The 21,220-nt window shown below is 36.6% G+C and overlaps 5 protein-coding genes across 7 annotated transcripts in view; 1 reads left to right on the forward strand and 4 right to left on the reverse strand.

Moving 5' to 3' along the window:
* Positions 1 to 68: 68 nt before the first annotated feature.
* LOC128878593 (PI-PLC X domain-containing protein 3) lies at positions 69 to 1,969 on the reverse strand. The gene is made up of 2 exons (XM_054126897.1): positions 1,526 to 1,969; positions 69 to 1,099 (listed from the first exon to the last, which is right to left on the reverse strand). Exons 1-2 carry the CDS (start codon positions 1,656 to 1,658, stop codon positions 237 to 239), a joined length of 996 nt encoding a protein of 331 aa, XP_053982872.1. The 5' UTR covers positions 1,659 to 1,969; the 3' UTR covers positions 69 to 236.
* Positions 1,970 to 2,267: 298 nt separating this feature from the next.
* LOC128878552 (uncharacterized) lies at positions 2,268 to 9,348 on the reverse strand. Its single transcript, XM_054126839.1, has 11 exons — positions 9,112 to 9,348; positions 8,004 to 8,408; positions 7,293 to 7,818; positions 6,990 to 7,211; positions 6,624 to 6,875; positions 6,405 to 6,562; positions 4,555 to 4,926; positions 3,591 to 4,116; positions 3,284 to 3,505; positions 2,826 to 3,077; positions 2,268 to 2,718 (listed from the first exon to the last, which is right to left on the reverse strand). Exons 2-11 carry the CDS (start codon positions 8,337 to 8,339, stop codon positions 2,549 to 2,551), a joined length of 3,036 nt encoding a protein of 1,011 aa, XP_053982814.1. The 5' UTR covers positions 8,340 to 8,408; positions 9,112 to 9,348; the 3' UTR covers positions 2,268 to 2,548.
* Positions 9,349 to 9,766: 418 nt separating this feature from the next.
* Positions 9,767 to 12,422, reverse strand: LOC128878589 (cytochrome P450 6A1-like). Of its 2 annotated transcripts, none has more exons than XM_054126889.1 (6): positions 12,265 to 12,422; positions 11,648 to 11,998; positions 10,998 to 11,523; positions 10,659 to 10,871; positions 10,291 to 10,542; positions 9,767 to 10,212 (listed from the first exon to the last, which is right to left on the reverse strand). In XM_054126889.1, the coding sequence occupies exons 2-6, from the start codon at positions 11,981 to 11,983 to the stop codon at positions 10,046 to 10,048; spliced, it is 1,494 nt and encodes a 497-aa protein (XP_053982864.1). In that variant the 5' UTR covers positions 11,984 to 11,998; positions 12,265 to 12,422; the 3' UTR covers positions 9,767 to 10,045. The 2 variants fall into 2 exon arrangements, with proteins under 2 accessions (XP_053982864.1, XP_053982865.1); XM_054126890.1 differs by having other exon boundaries at positions 11,648 to 11,993; positions 12,265 to 12,412.
* A 1,600-nt stretch (positions 12,423 to 14,022) lies between these two features.
* LOC128878588 (probable cytochrome P450 6a14) lies at positions 14,023 to 16,787 on the reverse strand. Its single transcript, XM_054126888.1, has 6 exons — positions 16,643 to 16,787; positions 15,783 to 16,165; positions 15,063 to 15,588; positions 14,705 to 14,926; positions 14,364 to 14,615; positions 14,023 to 14,281 (listed from the first exon to the last, which is right to left on the reverse strand). Exons 2-6 carry the CDS (start codon positions 16,116 to 16,118, stop codon positions 14,112 to 14,114), a joined length of 1,506 nt encoding a protein of 501 aa, XP_053982863.1. The 5' UTR covers positions 16,119 to 16,165; positions 16,643 to 16,787; the 3' UTR covers positions 14,023 to 14,111.
* Positions 16,788 to 19,109: 2,322 nt separating this feature from the next.
* The window catches only part of LOC128878592 (ATP-dependent (S)-NAD(P)H-hydrate dehydratase), a 63,925-nt gene continuing 61,814 nt past the window's right edge, over positions 19,110 to 21,220 (forward strand). Inside the window, exons 1-2 of one of the 2 annotated variants that reach the window (XM_054126896.1) lie at positions 19,110 to 19,303; positions 19,972 to 21,215. In XM_054126896.1, the coding sequence (XP_053982871.1) occupies positions 20,003 to 20,947 (945 nt within the window). In that variant the 5' untranslated portion in view covers positions 19,110 to 19,303; positions 19,972 to 20,002 and the 3' untranslated portion in view covers positions 20,948 to 21,215. Of the gene's footprint in view, positions 19,304 to 19,336; positions 19,745 to 19,971 lie in introns of those variants that run through there. The other variant, XM_054126895.1, reaches the window with a different exon arrangement.

A 21,220-nucleotide genomic window follows, 5' to 3' on the forward strand; every position in this document is an offset into this window, starting at 1 on the left:
ATATCTTTTATTTTTTTTTTTAAATTCTGTCTAAACCTTTCCTCGTTCATAAAAAAAAAAGATATTCATTCTGATGACACAGATTTATTATATCCTTTATTACATTTATATAGAAATATTTATCCGAGAGTAATTTTATTTACAAAAAAAAAAAACAACTTATCACAATCAGCTTGCATTGAAATTATAAACGTTACATATTTAATTGTTATATGTGCATTCAGGTACAGAGTATTTCACACAGCATACTGTGAATTGTACAATCTTCTGTTACTTTCGATTACAGTTTTACAGAATGAAAAGTTATTATCCGACACAAAGTCGGCGATAACAATATTTAATCCACCCTGGCCAGGTCGTTGTTGACCTATCCAAGAAAGAATTACTTTTTTGCATCTCGGTATTAAATTCATCTGCAGTGTTCCGCACAGATGTTTCAACACGTAAGAAGTGTCTGGAGTTAAAACGCACTGGGACACAAAGCCAATTTCCAAAGGCCTAGCCCGCATTTCTATATTCAAGAAATCTATAAGTCGGTCGACACGAACAGTGTCAGGCCACGGTGTGCGCCACAGAGCACTTGGCCACAAAGTTGAGTAACTTTGGGCATAAGAGTTTCTGTAAATAACGATTACTTGATACTTTTCTAAATTAAGCCGACGCAGCGTTATATGCTCGAAGCTAGAAGCTATTGGGCACAATTTTCTCTGAAATATACGGAAAATTGTTTCCACCAGATGCCGATGATTCGCTTCCGTGAACGAATAAAAGTGTTGAAAATCTAAGACTACAATTTCATTACTGTGGGAGGCCAGCCATTCTGCCACTTCTCGCAGTGGTTGATATATTGTCGATCCGTACAAGCCGTGTAAAAAATAAATATCCTCGTTGGTTGGTTTTGTGGCAACACGCAAGTCCAAATATCGGATTCCACCGTTGAGCTGGTCCTTAATATCGGCGAGTTGTGTAACAGACCAATTAAAAATAATAGGTTTTGAGAAGACCGAGCAGTAACGGCCGAGTGCCCTTATGTAGTTTGGCTCATCGGGCCCCACGTCGTTACGTCGATTTATAGTGTAAGTCATCGTATCGTGGGAACCTGTTACGAGTGATCAGTACATATTATCCACACACATTAAATCTGTTATTTTCATCGCACGAAATTAACTTCTAAATCAGTAGTTCCCAAACATCTGATGTTTTATTTCAAAAATTCATTGTACATTCGCGTTTAAAATTTATTTTAAATCTTCTTACAGTATACAATCAAGAAAAATAATAGAGATATACAATTTTTATGAAGTATATGTACGTGTAGAAATAAAAAGTTTCTGCACAGAATTTGAATTTCTTAACACTCCAGGACAACTGTTGATCCGCTGTGTCCATCTCTATGCGTGACGGCTGTTTAATATATTATTATATACAGTGTACACTTTATGCAAAATTTAACTGCATTACTTTCTTCTTGTAACGAAGGAGTCAATGTAATTGGGACAAAATTCAAACGTTTCGATTGACATACCAGGTATCGCCAGGTGTATTATGGGTATCTCTTTCACAGCTTCCGGAAGTCGAGTCATCCAGTACTCTAGTTCTCCGTTCGAAGTGATCTCTGTACCTTCGGTTGTTTGCAGAAAACCACTTTTATATTCCATGCTTGTAGTTTAGTTTTTGCCACCGAGACGTTTTTGAAGAAATTCGTATACAGGAATCAGTGAACGATCACGAGTAAAAGGAACTACGTAGGCGTACGCCACACAGACACCGAATGGTTCGTTACTTCATGATCTACATCCTTTATATCACTTTTTCAACCTAACATTCCCACGGTGATATCATACCAATTACCTTGCACCTTATTCCCGCACGGAACAACTGGATGGTACAGATTCGTAGAACCTAACCTCATGGCCATTCGATTATTCAGCGTCCCTCTTTTGTACAATCGAGAAGTTAACTCCGAGAATGATCAACACACGTGATCTCGATGTTGATATATGTATGTTTGTTAAAAACTTTGAATCCGTAACGTTTATTACGAGATATGAGACGTTAAAACACATTCAATGCTAATTTAATAATTTATAACTCTACAATCATAATTTAATGTGTATATTAAACGTTTCGAACGTTTAATATTTGATTCTCGGTGTACAAAGTTCAGTTAATCTACCTAATTAACGACAGAAAATAATATGAAAGAATTTTTTTACGAAGAACCAAATGATGAAATTTTAAGGAATAGTAAAAGTAAAAGCCCACTGTTTTTATTTCGTAAATGTTATATTTTTCTAACTGTTCAATAAAAAATACTGTTTGTTACATAGAGTTGCACGGTATAGAAACATGTAAAAATATTGCAATTTCTTTATATTGTCGTAACGTTTATAGTAGAATAACAGTAACAATAATAAGTTTTACAAAAGCTCACATATAATTATTAGTTTGGACAATATTACTTCTAATACATCTTTTCAATGATCTTCGGAATACTTTTGAAATTCAACAACTATTTAGTAGTAATATTAAATTTGCATCTATTACATTAATTTTCCGCTTTTGTTATCTTTAAGTATATCCCTCCCTTCGGTGCTAATAGAAAAGCACCTCTGTCAAATACGTACGGAATCATTGTTTTTTCGCAAACATCGACTCTGTGATTGCGAAGTATCTTTATCAGTCCAACTTTCGATTGGAAGACTGCAAATCGTGCGCCTGAAAATTGACAATGGTCAAAAATAAAAATGTATTAATAATACCTTCGAGTAAAAAATCGTTTATTTATGGATTTAACGGGTGAAAAAATTATTCTGTTTACGTACCAATGCAATTCCTTGGGCCATCGCCGAAGGGTAAATAATTCATGGGGTGTCGAGCCGAAGCAGCATCGTCGTCAAATCTCTCGGGCATAAAAGCATCTGGATTTGGGTAAATCTTGGGATCTCTATGAATAGCAAATAATGGTATCCACACCATAGTTTTGTTTGGTATCGTAAGTTTCGTACTCTCGAAAGTGTAATCGCTGATAGATTTTCTCAACAATATTGGTCCAGGTGGATACTTTCTTAAAGCCTCTGTTTAGATAAATATTTAGCTTCGTTAATTTTTCCGTAAGTCTTGTTCAATTAAAATTTTGTTTTCGATTGTCCTAATTTTCTAAATGACTCCTAAGATATTAAATATAATTATTTGCCTAACGAAGCTTGTAAGAAATAGGTTTATGTACTCTGCCATCTAGTAGTATGTTTTGGAGGGTATGAATTTTATGATCAAGGAATACCTCGAAATACTTTATCCAAATACTTCATATCTTTGATCTGTTCGTATTTTAATTCGCCATCGTTGTTATCGCAGTATTCCCTGATTTCTTTTCGCAATTTGTCCTGTACATCAGGATTTAGCGCCAGTTCATAAAGGGTGTTGCTCATCGCTGACGAGGAGGTCTCGAAACCGGCGATGAAGAAAACAAAAGCTTGCGCAGTCAGTAAAGTATCCGTTAATTCTGTAAAAGAAGATAAGAATGATCATCGAAAAAATATTGTAAGTAAGGCGGTTGCAGGTTTATTCCACGACATTGTCGTACTTACTAATATTTTCCAGCTTATCGGGGTGTTTCTTAAGTTCTAGAAGCATATTGATGAAGTCAGGCCTGACAGTTTTACTTTCTTCTCTATAGTTCATGGTGTCAACAACGACTTTCGTGAAGAACGTTGTGATATCCGACGGCGGTACTATGTAACCAAGTAAATTGTAAAACCACGGTACAGCTTGTCTCATTCGGAATCTCACCAATTGCCAAAAAGTAGACGCGAACACCTTTTTGCCCATTCGACGAAATTCACTTTCCTGGTCGGACAGTGCATTCGTTTCGATCCCAAAAGCGCAGCTACCGATTACGTCGGTTGTATACTTTGCCGTTAATTCGCGACATTCCACCGGTTCTCCTTTCGCCACCAATTTTTCCAAATATTTATCCAAGTGTTCCGAGCATTCTACTATGAGAGGAAACATCTCTTTGATTTTGCCAGACGTAAACACTGGCGAAAGTCTCGTTCTCAGCGGTCTCCATCTTTCTGGTTCTAAATTGAATAAATGCGGAGAAAGTGGTTCCATCTGGAATTGTAGAAATTAAATATTTAGTTATTTAAATGTAACCAAATGAATCCGATAAACGTGCATCGTTAGCAAGTTTTATCTATATTGCGGAAGACATAACTCTCCACTATACGAACAAAAAAGAATCGTTTACATTATAATCGTCTGATAATTACGAAAGGAAACCTGACACAGCACGTTATGCCGTAGAGAGAATTCAGAAATGCTTTGACAGTAGCGCTGATATTACTTTCATCAGATATTTGAATAAACCACTAGCCGGTTATGAATGATATTTGAACGTAAACATAACTCATCCTTAGTATTTATGAAGTATCTAATCTATTGACAGTGGTATTTATAGCGACTTAAAATTAATTTAGATTTATTTAGCCACTGGCAGACGGTAGAAACTGCGCGATATATAGCTATCGAAGACACTTGCGATTACCATACCTTCTCATTAACATTGATTCCTCTGTCAGCAAACTTAGAGAAATCTCTTATCAGAACGTCTTTTATCGCATCCGAATCGTGAAGAATAAGGACGGGCGTTCTCCTCGTAAATATTCCGATCATCGGTTCATTTCTGTATTCTTCGTAGAGCTTTTTCAAGTAGTCGGCTAACGACGTCCTCAGCAACATAACGTCCTTTATGTTACCGAACGGCGGAGCAGGTTTCGGCCCCGGAACATTGCGAATTTTCCAAAAATCGTAAGGCGAAACGAAGTAATAGTAGGCCGCGAGAATCAACGCGGCGATACCGCAAAATATTTCTAGGTAGCTTGGCATTGTTTCTCCGCGATCATAGTCCAGTGAACGTTGAGATTTAACGAATCAAATTCTCTGCATAGTAATATTATTATTATTATTATTATTATTACTCTAGTCCTAAACTCGCTTAGATTAAATTCTTGCACGGAAAAGTTCTATTACCAGTTACTCTGGCTAGTCTTCGCGAATATTTACAAACGACTCTCGTATCAATATTCCACTTTACCTTCAACAAATATAGATAATTAAATTTCATAGCTGCAGTTAATTTGAAAACGCACACGTTTGATATCAAAGTGATAGAAGTTTGTAATTTTATTTTTTAAATATAAGCATATTAAATTTTCATACCATTAAACTCGCATTTGATGTAAAGACAGCATCGCTTTTTATGAAACTTCATGCAATGTTTACACTTTATATACTACTCGAATAAAGAGAGAAGCTAACACACAACCGTATTGCGTCATATCAATCAAACTGCGGATAACTGAATAGTGCATTATCATTAATGCAAGTCACGGTACCAAGAAAACACGAGAGAACGAAAAATCCATACCTGAGTACCTTTAGAGAGAAGAAAGAACGATGCACTCTACAACACGGAATCTAGCGGACTAACTCGATTTGAGGAAACTCGGAGATAACGGACCCGATCGTAAATTGTTATCTTCACTTACAGATATTAGTGTGAAGGTTAAATTGCACTCTCACACTAGGTTAACATCGTTGTCATGGATGATTGTAAGATGTGTAGAAGGAGCATTATCGTCGGAGTATGTAATTGTTTAGCTAAGTCTATACACGCCGAACAGAGAGAGAGCTACTAGCAGTGCCACTGTGGTGACTCCATTTGTGGGATAGATCCGTCGCGCAATGAGAGTTTTCACTCACGTACTGCACTACCGACTTCAACGATAATGATTGGCCTGAAACGTACTCGTCGTTCAAGAATGCCAGCTCTGGAAATCCTGTTCACCTGAAATACCGACGTCGGTACCGCTGGTACCTTCTTGGTATCTTTTAAGAATCGATTTTTTCTTTACTTCGCTGGGATTCAATTAATATTTTACTATCCAATCTAATTACAATTGGCGAGGGCTGTCTTCCACGAATAACAGTCTTCCACAGCAGATAACATTCGCCATTACGAGATGAGGATTATATAAAATGACCGGTCAATTTTATAAATATTCCATAATTTATCACATTTACCAACTTTAATGGGGATTATGCCCGGTTTATTACAATTACTGTCACATATATCTTGACGTAGTTTTGTCAAGACCATTAACGCGTGTACGTGAACCTGAACAGACTTTGGGAAAATAAAACAGTACGGACTTTATTCGTCTCCTTCTCGTCTCTTTATTTTGAACGACTTCGAGTAACTTCACTTCTGCAGTGAACGCCTGCGTTTGATCAATACGATATAAATATACGTGTACTTCGCAATTACACGATTGGAAAACTGGAGTTTTCTAATGCTTTTGCTCGAATCACATCTTAACATAATTAATTTAATTTTCCACTTTACTTATCTTCAAACGTAGTCCTCCTTTCGGGCTCAGTACCAAGGAAATGGGATTCTGAACATACGATGTAATTGTTTCGTCGCAAAGGTCGAACTTGAAATTTTGTAGCATCTTTATGAGGCCTACTTTGGTTTGGTAAATTGCAAATCGAGCTCCTACAAAGAGAATCAAAAACAGAAGCTCTAGAAAACATTCAAATATCGTTTTTAAAATTACCAATGCAATTCCTCGGTCCATCGCCGAAAGGTAAATAACTCATAGGATGTCTTGCAGCAACTGCATCCTCGTTAAACCTTTCAGGGTCGAAAGTTTCTGGGTTTGGATAGACACTTGGATCGTGATGGATCGCATATACCGGAATAAGAATTCTAATATTCTTAGGAATTGATACTTTTGTATCATTAAATGTATAATTTTCATTATTTTTTCGTCTTAGAATCATTCCTGGTGGATATTTCCTAAGCGTTTCTGTCAAGTAGAAATATAATTTAATAAATATTTTGGTGGTCAAGTCATTTTAATAGTAAAACGATAACTTCGTTCGTTTTTCCACTAATTATATTTCTAATAGCATACGCATACCTTTGAATACCTTGTCCAGATATTTCATTCCCTTCACGCTCTCGTAGTCGAAATCTCCATTAGTTTTTTCATTGCATTCTCTAATTTCTTCTCGTAGTTTATCCTGCATATGAGGGTTCAGGGCCATTTCGTAAAGAGCATGACCGATGGTCGTCGAAGACGTCTCAAAACCGGCCGCAAAAAACACGACAGCTTGTGCAGTGAGAATACTGTCCGTAATTTCTGGAAGATAAAATCTGTACCCAGTCTTCCGGGAAAAATTCATATACTAGTAGGTAAATGATTTAACGTCCGCATACTTACCAATATTATGCAGTTTGTCTGGGTGGTCCTTCAGTTCCATGAGCATATTTACAAAGTCAGGCCTGACAATGTTATTTTGTTTCCTGTAAGCCATAGTTTCGGAGATAACTTTCGTGAAGAATATATTGACTTCTGATTCTGGTAACAGACAACCAACTATTCTGTATAACCACGGCATAGATTCTCTAAAGGCTAGCCTCACGAGCCTCGATGGACGAAACGTAAAGATCTCTTTTCCCATTCGTCGAAATTCGCATTCCTCGTCCGAGAGCGCGTTCATATTGATTCCGAACGCGCAGCTTCCAATTACATCGGTAGTGAATTTTGCCGCCATTTCACGGCACTCCACCGCCTTTCCTTCCTCCGCTAATTTCTCCAAGTATTTCTCTAATTGTTCCGAGCATTCCAGTATCAGAGGAAACATCTCTTTGATCTTGCCGGACGTGAACACTGGCGAGAGTCTCGTTCGCAGCGTTCGCCATCTTTCTGGCTCCAAATTGAAGATATTCACGGACAACGGCTCCGCCTGTGTTAACGTAAACGAAGAAAAATATCTTATTTCGAGGAACAGATCCTTCAAGGCTAATTAAAATTTTTGAAACTAAGCTTGAACAGCTAAACAACTTTTACTTCGATCATTCTTTTTCTACCATTCAAATTATTCAAGTTATTTAGGCGACCTATTTTGTATGTCCAATTTTGCGTACATACTTTTTCGAAAACGTTGATTCCTCGGTCATCGAACGTGGAAAAATTTTTGATAAGAACGTTCTTGACAAGATCCAAATCGCACACAACCAACGTGGGTGTTCTCCTCATAAACATCCCGATCATGGGTTCGTTTTTATATTCATTGTAAATTTTCGTCACATAGTTGCCCAACGATTGTCTGGCGAATATGATATCTTTGATATTGCCGAATCCGATTATCGGTTGAGGTCCAGGCACACCTCGTCGTTTCCAGAAGTCAAAGGTCGAGGTGAAGTAATAATACAAGATGACCAACACTGCAGCAATCGCGCTGAATACTTGAAGGTAGTCTGTCATCTTGATTAATACGGTCGTTATTCGCGACCAGTCGACAGTTCACCGAGGAATGTTGATTCGAACTCGAGTCTAGATAATTTTTATTACATGTAAAAAGCAGTCTTATCGTGTATCTTTCTTCTTAAGTTCAAAGACTTATTTGCAGTTTTGTGACGAGTAAGCGCGACGGATTATTTTAAGATAATCAATTGGACATTTTCTACGTATTTGTAAAGCCGAAATGTAGCTTCTAAGGATTTCATTTCAGTTAGAGATAATGCGTTTAAGAAAAGATAAGGTGTTTAAGAAAAGTAGTAGAAACCGTTTATATCGACGAAGATAAATCGAGTCACGAGAGACGTAACATGACTGGCTACGACTTGCTTCGATTTCTAAATTGAAATAGAATCAATTGGAGGCTTGAGATCAATGAGAATTTATCAAATTCATTGGCCTAGGTTCGCTATTTATTAAACGTATAGAACAAACTTGTGTGACATAAATGCAAAAGCGATGCTAGTTTTATGATGATGTGGCCTAAAGAGGTCAATTGAAGTTAATCAAGTTATATAGATACAGAGCAGAGAGCAACTAGTAAAAAGGATGAAAATGGCTGCATAGTTAAAGGAACTAAGAGGAAAGCAAAGGTGAATCGATAATAATAACAGTAATAATGATAATGATAATGGTAATATAATAATGATGAGATTAAATAACGTGTGACTTACAAATAAAGCAACGCAATACTGTCACGGATGATGAGCGCAAACGTGTTTAACTGTTACATACTTACATAGCTACACGATTACGAGCAGTGGCGTACCGAAGATTTATACGCCCTTGGGGAACAAAATCGAAACTCCTACTTTCATCCAAATGCAACGTAACAAAAGGTACAATTATCTGAATAACGTAAACATATGTCCTTTTGCGATTTCTTCATCTAACAATTAATATTACAATATTTTTGCATCGCTCGTCACTCGCTATTCACTAGGACTGACATCAATACACGACTTCCAATGATTTATACACGTGCACGGAGAAAACATAGATTGAAAACGGCTAATCATCCTGAGTCACGCTATAAAAGATACCAGTCTTGTTTCACTGAATCTTATCGAAAAATATTCTCCTGTATCATAACGGACTGTGTAGATGGCAAACTGCGAGAAACTCGACAGAATTTAAGATCAGAGCGGGAAAAATGTAGTTCTTCTTTTTCTATACTTGATTTAATAAAAATAGTACAAGTACCCAAATAACAACTACGAACTAGTTTTTCTATTATTACATTCGCTGCTCAAAATGTAAGGAAATTCACGTGTCAGCCATTCTAAAATTTACTGCTTATCCTTTGTAAAAAGATATGCGTCGGAATCATTCATGTTCGATCACTCACTTAAAAGTTTTTGATAAGAAGGGTTTGAAAAAACGTCAGAAAAAAATGTTTTACTACACAAAGATATGCTGGTTTTATTACAAAATTATAAAGTTATACATTCAGTTTAAAAGATGCCGTCTGTTGCTATTTCACAAACGCTCTGTAACTAACGCTTTCATTCTTAAATATATATGTGTACACAAAATCATGAATATTTCTTTAATGTTTACACAGACTTCGATAGTCGATGTTTCATTGCAATGTTGTTTTAAATCTCGTTGCCTGCGATAGTATATCTTAATTTTCGTAAACATATATGCATTGAAAATAAAATTTATAAAAGTCATTCTGCTTTCGTGATAGACAAATACACGCCTCCTTCAAGTGCCAACAGGAACGACTCTTTCATAGCTTTGAACGGAATCGTTGTCTTTTCGCAAACGTCGACTTTGTGGTTTCGAAGAATCGTAATGAGTCCAACTTTGCTTTGGTAATGCGCGAAACGGGCACCTGAAAGTATACGTTTGAACAATATTAATATTTGAATTGTATACACGTACCGATACAGTTTAATTATATTACGCGTACCTATACAGTTCCTTGGTCCGTCACCGAAGGGTAGATAACTCATAGGATGTCTGGAAGCGACAGCATCATCGGTAAACCTCTCAGGGTTAAAAATCTCAGGGTCTGGATAAATTTGAGGGTCATGATGAATTCCATGTACCGGTATCCAAACTATCGTATCTTTTGGAATGGTGATTTTTGTGCCTTTGAATGTGTAATCTTCGGATGCTTGTCTCGTTAGTGCCGACAGTACGGGGTACTTTCTTAACGTCTCTGTGCGAACAAAAATATTTAATCGTAAATTTTTAGAGCTTACCGGTTTCGAATCAGCTCTAGAATAAATGTTATTCACTTTTCTGCTTGAGCGTAATCTGTTGGAAAATACGCACCTCGGAACACTGCGTCTAAATATTTCATCTGTTTCACTTTTTCGTACGTTACCCCCTCCTGGCACGTCTCCCTGATTTCTGCTCGTAATTTGTCCTGTATTTCTTGATTTTGGGCTAATTCGTACAGCGCAAAACTTATCGTCGTCGAGGAAGTCTCGAATCCAGCTATGAAGAAGACGAACGCTTGCGCCGTGAGCAGCGAGTCGGTCAATTCTGTGAAATGCAAAAGCAATTCCGGTAAGAATTCGATTAATCGCTTATTGAACGATTGATTCGGTACAGTGATATTTTCGGGTACAAGGCATAGAACATTTTTAAACAAAATTTGAAACCATTTACCAATGTTTTCTATTTTATGTGGGTGTTGCTTAAGTTCCATCAGCATGTTGACAAAATCGGGTCGAACCACGTTGTGTTTCATTCTATACTTTATCGTGTCAACGATCGCATTTGTGAAGAATTCGTTAATGCCTGGTGGCTGCAACACACCACCAAAAATATTATACAAGAACGGTGTAATCTGTTTACAGGCATTCCTAAGCGATGTTCTAATAGAAGGCAGGAAGATTTGTTTGCCCATTTTACGAAATTCGTTGTCTTCGTTCTTAAACGCGCCCATCTCGATACCGAAAGCGCAGCTACCGATTACGTCGGTTGTGAATTTTCCTGACAAATCGCGACATTCCACGGGTTCTTTGTTTTTCGCCAATTTGTCCAGATATTCTTCCAAATGATTCGCGCACTCCACCACGAGAGGAAACATATCTTTCAGTTTGCCGCTCGTGAATACTGGCGAGAGTTTTGCCCTCAACGGTCGCCATTTTTCAGATTTCAGCAGGAAGAGATGTTCTGACAGCGGTTCCACCTTTGAACAATTTTGTAATTAATACGTTTGCTTTTAAATAGCGGAGATAACGTTCACATTCGTTAGTTTGCTAAACACACATTAGACTATTAGACTTGAATTAAAGACTTTTATTCGCGATTACCTTTGGGAACGTAGGTATTCCACGGTTTACGAATAGAGAAAAGTCTCGAATAAGGACGTCCTTGATTAGGTCTAGATCCTTGACGACGAGAATAGGTGTACTCCCTTGAAATATTCCAATCGCTTGCGCGTGTTTGTATTCGTCGTACAGTTTCTTCACGAAAGTGCTTATGGCTCGTTTCTGCATGGTCACATCTTTGAAGTTACCGAAGAAAATCGTGGGCTTCGGTCCGCGTATGCCACGATTTTTCCAGAAATCATAGTTGGAAATGTAATAGTAGCAAAATGCCACAACTGTTATGGCGAGGCTGCACAATATTATGTAATAGTCCGCCATACTGTATCATCTTTCCTTGATAGAATAATAATTAAGAATAGTTATTCATATACGTCACACGTGGAATACTAATGTTCTTAAGAACATTATGGCGCAAAAATTAAAGTATCGAACTGATAATAAAAATATTCTGAAATTTTGACAATTTCGTTTTACAAATGAAAAGATTTCTATAGGGGTAACGAAACCGAAAATAATATAAAAACACTTTTAAGTCTACGTCGTTTTTTCAACGAGTTGTACGTAAAAAAAAAACAAGTTACGTGATCTTGAACACTCACGGGTACAATTATCTTCACATTAAGTTCTCACGAGAGACTGGCTCAAATAAAAAATAGTTCGTCGTATCTCGCGGTTCAGTGTTGACTAAGACTAAAAACTTTACGGGCGTTCTTTTGTATACAAATCGCTTGTTTATCGAATGTATTGGATACAACTTTATAAGAGCAATTGATAAAGAATCACAAACGATGACTTGCATAAGAAGAATCACTCCAACTTCGGAACTCCTTTACAATAAATCATGATAGTAGAAGTGTGTTCGACGTGTTTCATTGAATAACTTTTAATATGCCTATTTAAAAAGATGTACGATACCAGAAAGCGATGATATGTTAAGCGTTCTTTCGTTGTTGAAACAAGGAGCCATTGCCCTTTCGTATTGGCAGAGGAGCTACTTTTAATTCTTCCTAATATTATATCATTAAAGTAGACTCCTACTAAATTTTTACGAAGGTAGATTGAAGTTCATTCCAAATATGATACACGATGCCTAAACCTGTAGTTAGTATTTACAGATAAATTTTATTAATTGTCATCAATTGATCAAATGCTATACGCACTAATTGTAAGTTTATGGAGCGAGTCCTTGACTAACACACTCAGCTTTGCAATGTCGTTTTTTTCACTACTACGCGTTAAACCATCTATGACTCTTATCAATCGCGCGACGACTGTCTACGATGGATAGATTTTTTAAGTCTATAACTGGTCAAGGTCGACTCTAGGACCGGTTTCAGGCCTCTGTATGGGGTATACATAACAAGAAATACTTGGCAAAAGCTAATAAGGAAAACAGAATTATATCATCAAATTGTTGAAAATTATGTTTACGAGATAGTGACTCTACCGTTGATCTTGGAAATTGTTCTTTCATAAACACGCTGATACACTTATCGACTAATAGAAACAATATTTTTTAACTACCGGTATTAGGTACAATTTGCGCTGCTAGACATATTGTTATCTGCTAACTGAAACCAATGACATCGGTAATATTAACAAGTACCGATAAAGCCTTTTTCTCAAGTATCAATTAATGCTGTCATTATACTATGTATAACCGCAACTATATATATATATATATATATCGCTGAAGTCATGAAGTAACAAATTTAGATTCATATCATACGTTTTATTAACGTAGATTAAACCAATCGATCTTGATATACTCATTCATACTCGCGTGTACATAAAGCGTATATGGGGATCAAAAGTGCCCTTAAACCGATTTCGATTGACGATGATATCTTCGATAGGTTATCAAAAAAGACTAAGCTTTGCCAAGTTTCAAATCTCTATCTCGACTTGTTGTGGAGTAAACAGAAAAAAAAGAAAAATCACGTTTTTGACCAATTTATCTCGTTCTATTACATAATAAATTTTGACAAAAATCAAATTTATTTCATGACTGGGTGTGATGTGTAGTTGGAAAAATCAAAAACTGATTTTTTTTTAGCTGTTTTGGTTTGTTGGAGTAACTTGTATACAGAATTTTTATAATACGTTTTATGAAATACATAATTCTGAATGTTTTGACATTGATCAAAACAGTACAGCTATTAAGAAAACTAATATAGTAACCCTGAGTATTATCATTCTTATATAATTAAATAGTAGAATTACGTTACTATACGTTACACAAACAAGAACAAATTCATTCATTTCTATATACACGACAGCAAAGTCTGTCTCGATTAAATATTTAATTACTTAAAGCTACCTTAACGAAGCCAACATTTTCATCTATAGTAAAACACTTAAGGATGATCTGTCTCTTTATTAAATGATATTCGAATTTCTGTGAAAACTAATGCAATTCGTACATAATTTATATGAAAGTTTTACTCTACTTTTCGACCTTGGTCAGCTTTAAGTACAAATCATTTTTAGGAGCCAATACAAACGCGAGTGGATGATATTCGTAAGGGATCGGTGTCTTCTCGCAAACGTCGACCTTGTAATTACGGATAATACTAATAATTCCAACTTTTGATTGAAAGATTGCAAAACGTGCACCTGGAACAGAAAATTTCAAACGTGTACTCGAATCAAGTCCCAATTCCGTGGAATTATTTTTAATATAATTTTTTCCTCGTACCGATGCAATTTCGTGGACCATCGCCAAAGGGTAAGTAATGCATCGCGTGCCTCGTCCTTTTCACGTCCTCGTCGAACCTTTCAGGAATGAACTTCTCTGGCTCAGGATAAATGCTTGGATCCCAATGAAAAGCGTATATGGGTATCCATACTTTCGTGCCCTTCGTAATGGATACTTTCGTTCCTCGGAATGTATAGTCACCCGTTGCTTCTCTAATTAAAAAGGCGAAAACTGGATACTTCCTCAACGTTTCTACAAACAAAAAATAATATTTTTGATTTTTCTGAAAATGTTCGGCGGTAGTTGGCAATTAAAATTTAGCGATCATCGTTAACGCCTACCGTGGAAAATCTTGTCTAAGTATACCATTTCCTTCAGGGTCTCGTATTTCCAATCTCCATTGTATTTCGTATGATATTCGTTAATTTCTTGTCGCAACTTCTCCTGTATATCCTGATTGAGTGCCAATTCGTATAAAGCGTGGCTAATGGTGCCAGAGGAGGTTTCAAACCCAGCCCCAAAGAAGGCAAACGCTTGGGCAGCAAGTACCATTTCCGTTAATTCTGTTAGATAACAATCAAAGTCGTCGATCAAATGATGCAACAAAAATTGAGTTTTTCATGTTAACTCGCACGAAACCACTACTCGATCTCTCTTCATCCGAACTCGTATATATTTATACGAATAAATCCAACCTACCAATATCGGAAACTTTTTCTGGATGCCTTCTGAGTTCCAGAAGTGTATTCATAAAATCGGGCCTAACGATGTTATTCTTCTCCCTGTATTCCAGTGTGTCACTGGTAATCTTAATAAAAAACTTCGTTAATTCGTTGTACGGCAATACGTAACCAAGTAAATCGAACAGCTTTGGTATGCATTCTTTGACTCGGAATCTCAGCACCGCCGTTAAATCTTTGGCGAAGACTTCTTTGCCCATTTTACGAAATTCGCTTTCAGCGTCTGATAGAGAGTTCATGTCGATCCCGAACGCGCAGCTGCCGATCACGTCGGTGGCGAATTTCGCAGCCAGATCTCGGACATCGACGGGTTCTCGTTTTGCTACTAGGTAGTCCAGATATTCCTCCAGCTGTCTAGCACAGTCGAGAATGAGGGAAAAGGTTCCCTTAAGTTTGCCAGAGGTAAACACCGGCGAAAGTTGGGTCCTCAGCGGTCGCCATGATGAAGCATCCATGACGAAGAGATGTTGGTCCAACGGATCCGCCTATGTGTTTTTTAATAAGGAGCTATGTATTAATTACATGAAAGCTCTGAGACTGAAGAAAGGGTTTAAAAAATGGCTACATACAAAATTATTCTTACGGTTCATATAATATAATTGTTCGTCCATATTAATCGTCCTCGTCCTTAATGAACGGAACATAACATTGGAAAAATGCCGAATGTACGCATATTTACCACTTTATTTTCCAAGAATCCTCGATTCGCGAACATAGGAAAGTCCTTGATGAGAACGTCTTTGACAAGCTCCGCGTCGTTAATGACAAGAGTAGGTGTCCGTCTAACAAATATGCCAACCATAGGCTCCTCTTTGTACTTCTGGTAGAGTCTCATAGCGTACTCCACTAATGACATTTGTCCCAGCGTATGAGCCATGAAATTTCCGAATGGTACCATAGGTTTCGGTCCTGGTACCCCACGATCTTTCCAGTAATTGAATTTCGCGGAAAAATAATAGTACATCGCAAGAAGCACTGCTGCGATACCGCAGATCAGCTCCATGGTGCTGATCATATTGACTCTGTGTGTTTGTCAATTATTCGGCTGTCAGCAGTGTTGTGCTGTAAAGTATAAACAATATATTCATATATTCTTTTAGAAGAAATTACTCTTAATGTTCGAATAATTAAGTCAAATTTCGCGCGCTTAATTAGGTGCCAGCGTCTCTATCGGGAAAACGTCCAAATTTGTCCTCGATAGTTTCTATTTTCACGTCTAAATGGCGCCGTTAACACTGTTTTTTACCGACACAATCGGTACATTACCATCATATCGGTAATTACTATACCCAAAGCGCGGATGCGATGAAGCATGTTATCATTTTATTTGGGTGTATTGTAAAGCTTTGCGCTTATATTTAGTCAAGAAAAAATATTTCAGTGACAATGTAATGAATGTACCATGTGTCGATATAAAATATCGCAAATAAACATATAAAGAAAAATAGTATTCTACGATTGTACAGGTTTTAAACACTTTTCAAGAATTAAAAAAGCCTAATTAGAATAGGCCGAATAATTGAAAATCGTGAGTAATACCTGAAATGGAAACTTTGTTCACTTTGAAATCTTCTCTGAAGAGTTTGTTAGCTCGTTTGAAGTCTTTTACTGACGAACACGATACTTTCTGTCTGGAACTGACTGTCGTCCCACAGTATAATGCAGAGATTCTAATCCTCCCATCGTAAAAACGAAAGTACGATTTGTCGAGTCATGTTGATGTCTGGCAGCTATCTCTAGATTTCTGCTCTGGATGTTTGTGTCGCGAGTTCAGGGTTTCTCAATTCACGTGCCCTCGGAGGTAAAGAAAATATTCATATTCGAACTTCTGTAACTCGAATCTCAAGCAACGAGCTAAAAATTCTAAAAGTTATGAATATATTTTACGGACAAAGTTTAAGTTGAATAATATGAAATTATTTGACTCGAACGAAGGTATTTACAGTGGTCCATTGGAACGCGAAGTTTGAGAAACTCGGGCATGGTAGATAAGGGTTATTCGCTTCCAAGTATGATCACTAACTGTAAACATAAAATAGGTTTTGTACGTGATTCGGGCAGATTTATAAGTTGAATCAAATTGAATACATAGGTGTGAAGACTAGATGTATACCTTCTGTTCAACGCAATGAAGACATAATTTACTCTTTTTGTTTTAAACTGTAGACTTTTATCCTTAGACTCGTTAGATTCCGATTTATTTCAAGTTCGGTTTCTAATACAATTCGGTAGTTAGAAACTATTGGGTTGTCTGGAAAGTCCATGCCGATTTGTAGTAGGCGGTGCAGGTCTGAATACTATATCGGAATGGTTGAAAACAAATTAACATGTGAACATCCCTTAAATGGTGGAAAAATTGTGGAACAAAATGGTACATATATAATTCAATAAATATATATCGAAATTCAAACGTGTCTTTGAATGTTTCTTAAAAATTGCCACGAACTTTCTGGACAACCCAATACATTACCGCTACGTTCCCACTTCTGTTGTATTATATTACGAAAAAGCTCGAGAGAGGAGTTTTGGTGTGCCTTATAAAGATTTGTGTTTAAGGATTCAGAAGGTGGTGGAAATAAGAGAAAGGACTGATGAGAATCGTTGTTATTCGGAGTTAGTGACTAAGTGTACAAGGGTCGGATGCTTAGTTGGTGTATGGACGGATGACTAGGTTTGAAACTTAAAAATATTAGGTTGTCCTAAAAGTTTCTTTCGTTTTATTAATAAGTAATACATACACAATATTTTATGTCTAATGTTACATTATTGAATTGTGTACGATTCATTTTGCTCCATTACTGTTACAACATCAACATCTAAGAAATTAGATTGTCTATTTATATAAACACTACCGTACAAAATAATTGAGTGAAAATTACGAAAGAAACTTTTCGGACAACCTAATATTAGCTTATCCCATGAAGATAAAACTACTGACTAACCTAAAGTAGTGAAGATTAGATGGTACAGGAGATACAGATTAACCTAAATGATATCCAACAGACTTAATATGCGTTGAAATTATTGCTTGTCATCGGATGGTGATAGTATCAGGAGAAAGGCCGATAGTTTGGTATTTTTAGGAGGGATTAACGAGCATAGAACTCTTGAATGTTGGGTCACTCGAGTCGTATCTTATAATGACTCGACAGTATAATATTCGATTTACCGTATTGTGTTGTATACTTGTCAGCTATTATTACTGTTATCTTGCTTGTGCTTTCCCAGAACCAAAATGAGTTGCATGTATTGGATTTGAGTCGAAAACGAAATTCGTTAGATTTTATACACAGATTTAATATAATTTCTTGATTCATCGCCGAAAGCTCGAAAGTTCATCGAATACCTTCTCGTTATTTCTTTTTCTTTAAACAGATTAATATCGAAAACATCACAATTTGGACAGATCGGGATAGTGATGAATCGGATACACAAGTATGAACACTCTTGTTTCCTTTGGGATAGAAAGCTTTATGCTCTCGATCGTGTAGTCCTCAATTAATTTCTCTCAATGTACATTCGAATTAATAGCCATACAAGTAATTACTCTTAATATTCGCATAACGAATTTAAATTTCGCGCGCTTTTCAAAGTATAGCAAGTCGCCATCTAGCGGTTAATAAGACGAACTAGTTTTCGGAGTTTAGTCAGCACCTCTATCGGGAAAACGCTCAAGTTTGTTCTCAATAGTTCCTTCTTTCACCGCTAGATGGCGCTTTTAGATGGTAATTACCGACATGATGGTAATGTACCGATAGTTGTCGGTAAAAAACAGTGTACATGGCGCTAGACGTGAAAATAGGAACTATTGAGGACAAACTTGAGCGTTTTCCCGGTAGCGACGCTGACCTAACTCATAAAATTAGTTCGGCCTATTCACCGGTAGATGCCGCCTAATTAAGCGCGCGAAATTTAAATTAGTTATGCGAACATTAAGAATAATTTCTTCTAACATTTTTCAACACTCTGTCGTGACTCGACACGTATCTTTACTATCATTTTATGTAATTATATGTTTGCAGAAGATTTTACATTGTGAACATTCAAAAAAGTATTTGCTATATTAATATCCAGAGAAAATAGGTCGACAGAAAAAAGCACATGTTATGTGTATTTAAATTTAATAATTGTAATAATTGTAATGTGGATTTCGTCTGCTGCAGTGCCTGCGGTCGTGTTAGATCCGTAATAAAAGTAATTGTGAGTACAGTATTGATAACGATTCTGCTTATTCTTTATGTCGGAATCTTTATTTCTTATCAACATAAATAAATGAACTGCGTTATAAAGCGCTAAGAACCTAAAAAGACTGATCATTGTTATCTATCCGGCGTCTGTTTTTTTTTCAGTTGTGCATACGTTTATATTTTCGTATTTTCACTTATTAAAATTTCCAGTTTCCGCTACGCTGTTTCGTTTTTTTAACAGTTCAACGATTGTTGAATGAATTAGTGTTTTTTGCGCATTACGTATGATGAATAAAAATTAATGTAAACTTGATTTATGCGAAATACGTAGGTTATAGGTTATCTGCCTTCCGATTTTATTTTGGTGCTCGTGTTCGATTTCTTCTTCACTGATATTTTCTTAATAAAAATAACGTTTGTATAAACCATCAGTTACGTGTTCAGAAGTCTGCAGGTAATATTATATTTGTGTAAATAATTTTTGTCTCATCAATTTCGTCTAACCTTCAGACAATTGACATAACAATAATTTGTAACTAGAGATAAGATACATATGTATAAGTAAACAGTGTTCATTTATACTAAATATCACTCTTAATCGTTAAAAGAAAAACGATTGGTATACATTAATTCTTCGTTAAATTAAGGAATGGCTTTTGCTATTTTACATTTTGCCCACAGGAAGTCAGTGAAACTTCTCTCTGTTTCCACCATGACTACATCTGTGTCAGTTGACGAGCGTATGTTGAAGGGAATAAGAAAAATAATTCCAAATTTAAACAATATTAAATACAAAGGCCAAGATGGCAGAATTGGCATATTTGGTGGTAGTACAGAATATACCGGTGCACCATATTTTGCCGCTATGAGTGCACTTCGCACAGGATGCGATTTAGTGCACATATTCTGTGCAAAGGATGCAAGCATTCCTTTAAAGTCATTTAGCCCAGAGCCTATCGTTCATCCAGTTTTAGATCAGTACGATGCAATCAAACAAATAAGACCTTGGCTTGATCGTTTACATGTTATCATTATTGGCCCAGGCCTTGGTAGAGATGACAAGATTTTCAAAACAATCGTCGAATTAATTTCAATTTGTCGTGAAGTAAAGAAGCCATTGGTAATCGATGCAGATGGGTTATTCTTAGTGAGTCAGAAACCTGATATCATAAAAGAATATCCAGGTGTTATTCTTACTCCGAATGCCATGGAATTCAGTCGTCTGGTAAAAGGAGTACTTGAAAAATCTGTTCAACCTACACCACTGGTGAAAACTGCAGATGTTAAGCATTTGGCCGATGCATTAGGAAAAAATGTAGTAATTCTGCATAAAGGAGCAAAAGATGTAATTGCAGATGGGCATAAAGGTACCGAAGCGGTCTCGTGTGGATTGGCCGGCTCTGGTCGAAGATGCGGAGGCCAAGGGGATTTATTAGTTGGCGCATTGGCTGTATTCTGGTGGTGGGCTATTTGCGCAGGAAGTAGCGAGAGCGCTTTGTCGTCTCCTATAGCTGCAGGCTATGCTGCATCAAGATTAGTAAGGGAGTGCAATGCATCTGCATACAAAATAAAACAGAGAGGAATGCTGACATCCGATATATTGGAACAGATACAGCCTGTTTTTGCAAGAATCTTTGAAACTCATTGTAACAAGTGAGCCATTTGATTAAAATGACTTTGTACTTGATTTTGATGTATAATATTTTTGTAAAATGATTTTATATTTTTATGGGAAGGTTTCTAAGTGGGGAGGTTTTTCTTGTATATGTATCTGTTATGTATATGGTAATTAACAATAAACAGTAATTCCATTAATATTGATTATAGAACATCTTCGTTCAATGGAAGAAGTCGAACACGGAGCATTGATCCCTGAATTGTATTCATTTTGTTAATACATTTTTAAATTCCGACTAAAAATGAAAGAGTC

This window comes from Hylaeus volcanicus, chromosome 6 (assembly GCF_026283585.1).
Source record: "Hylaeus volcanicus isolate JK05 chromosome 6, UHH_iyHylVolc1.0_haploid, whole genome shotgun sequence".
Lineage (NCBI taxonomy): Eukaryota > Metazoa > Arthropoda > Insecta > Hymenoptera > Colletidae > Hylaeus > Hylaeus volcanicus.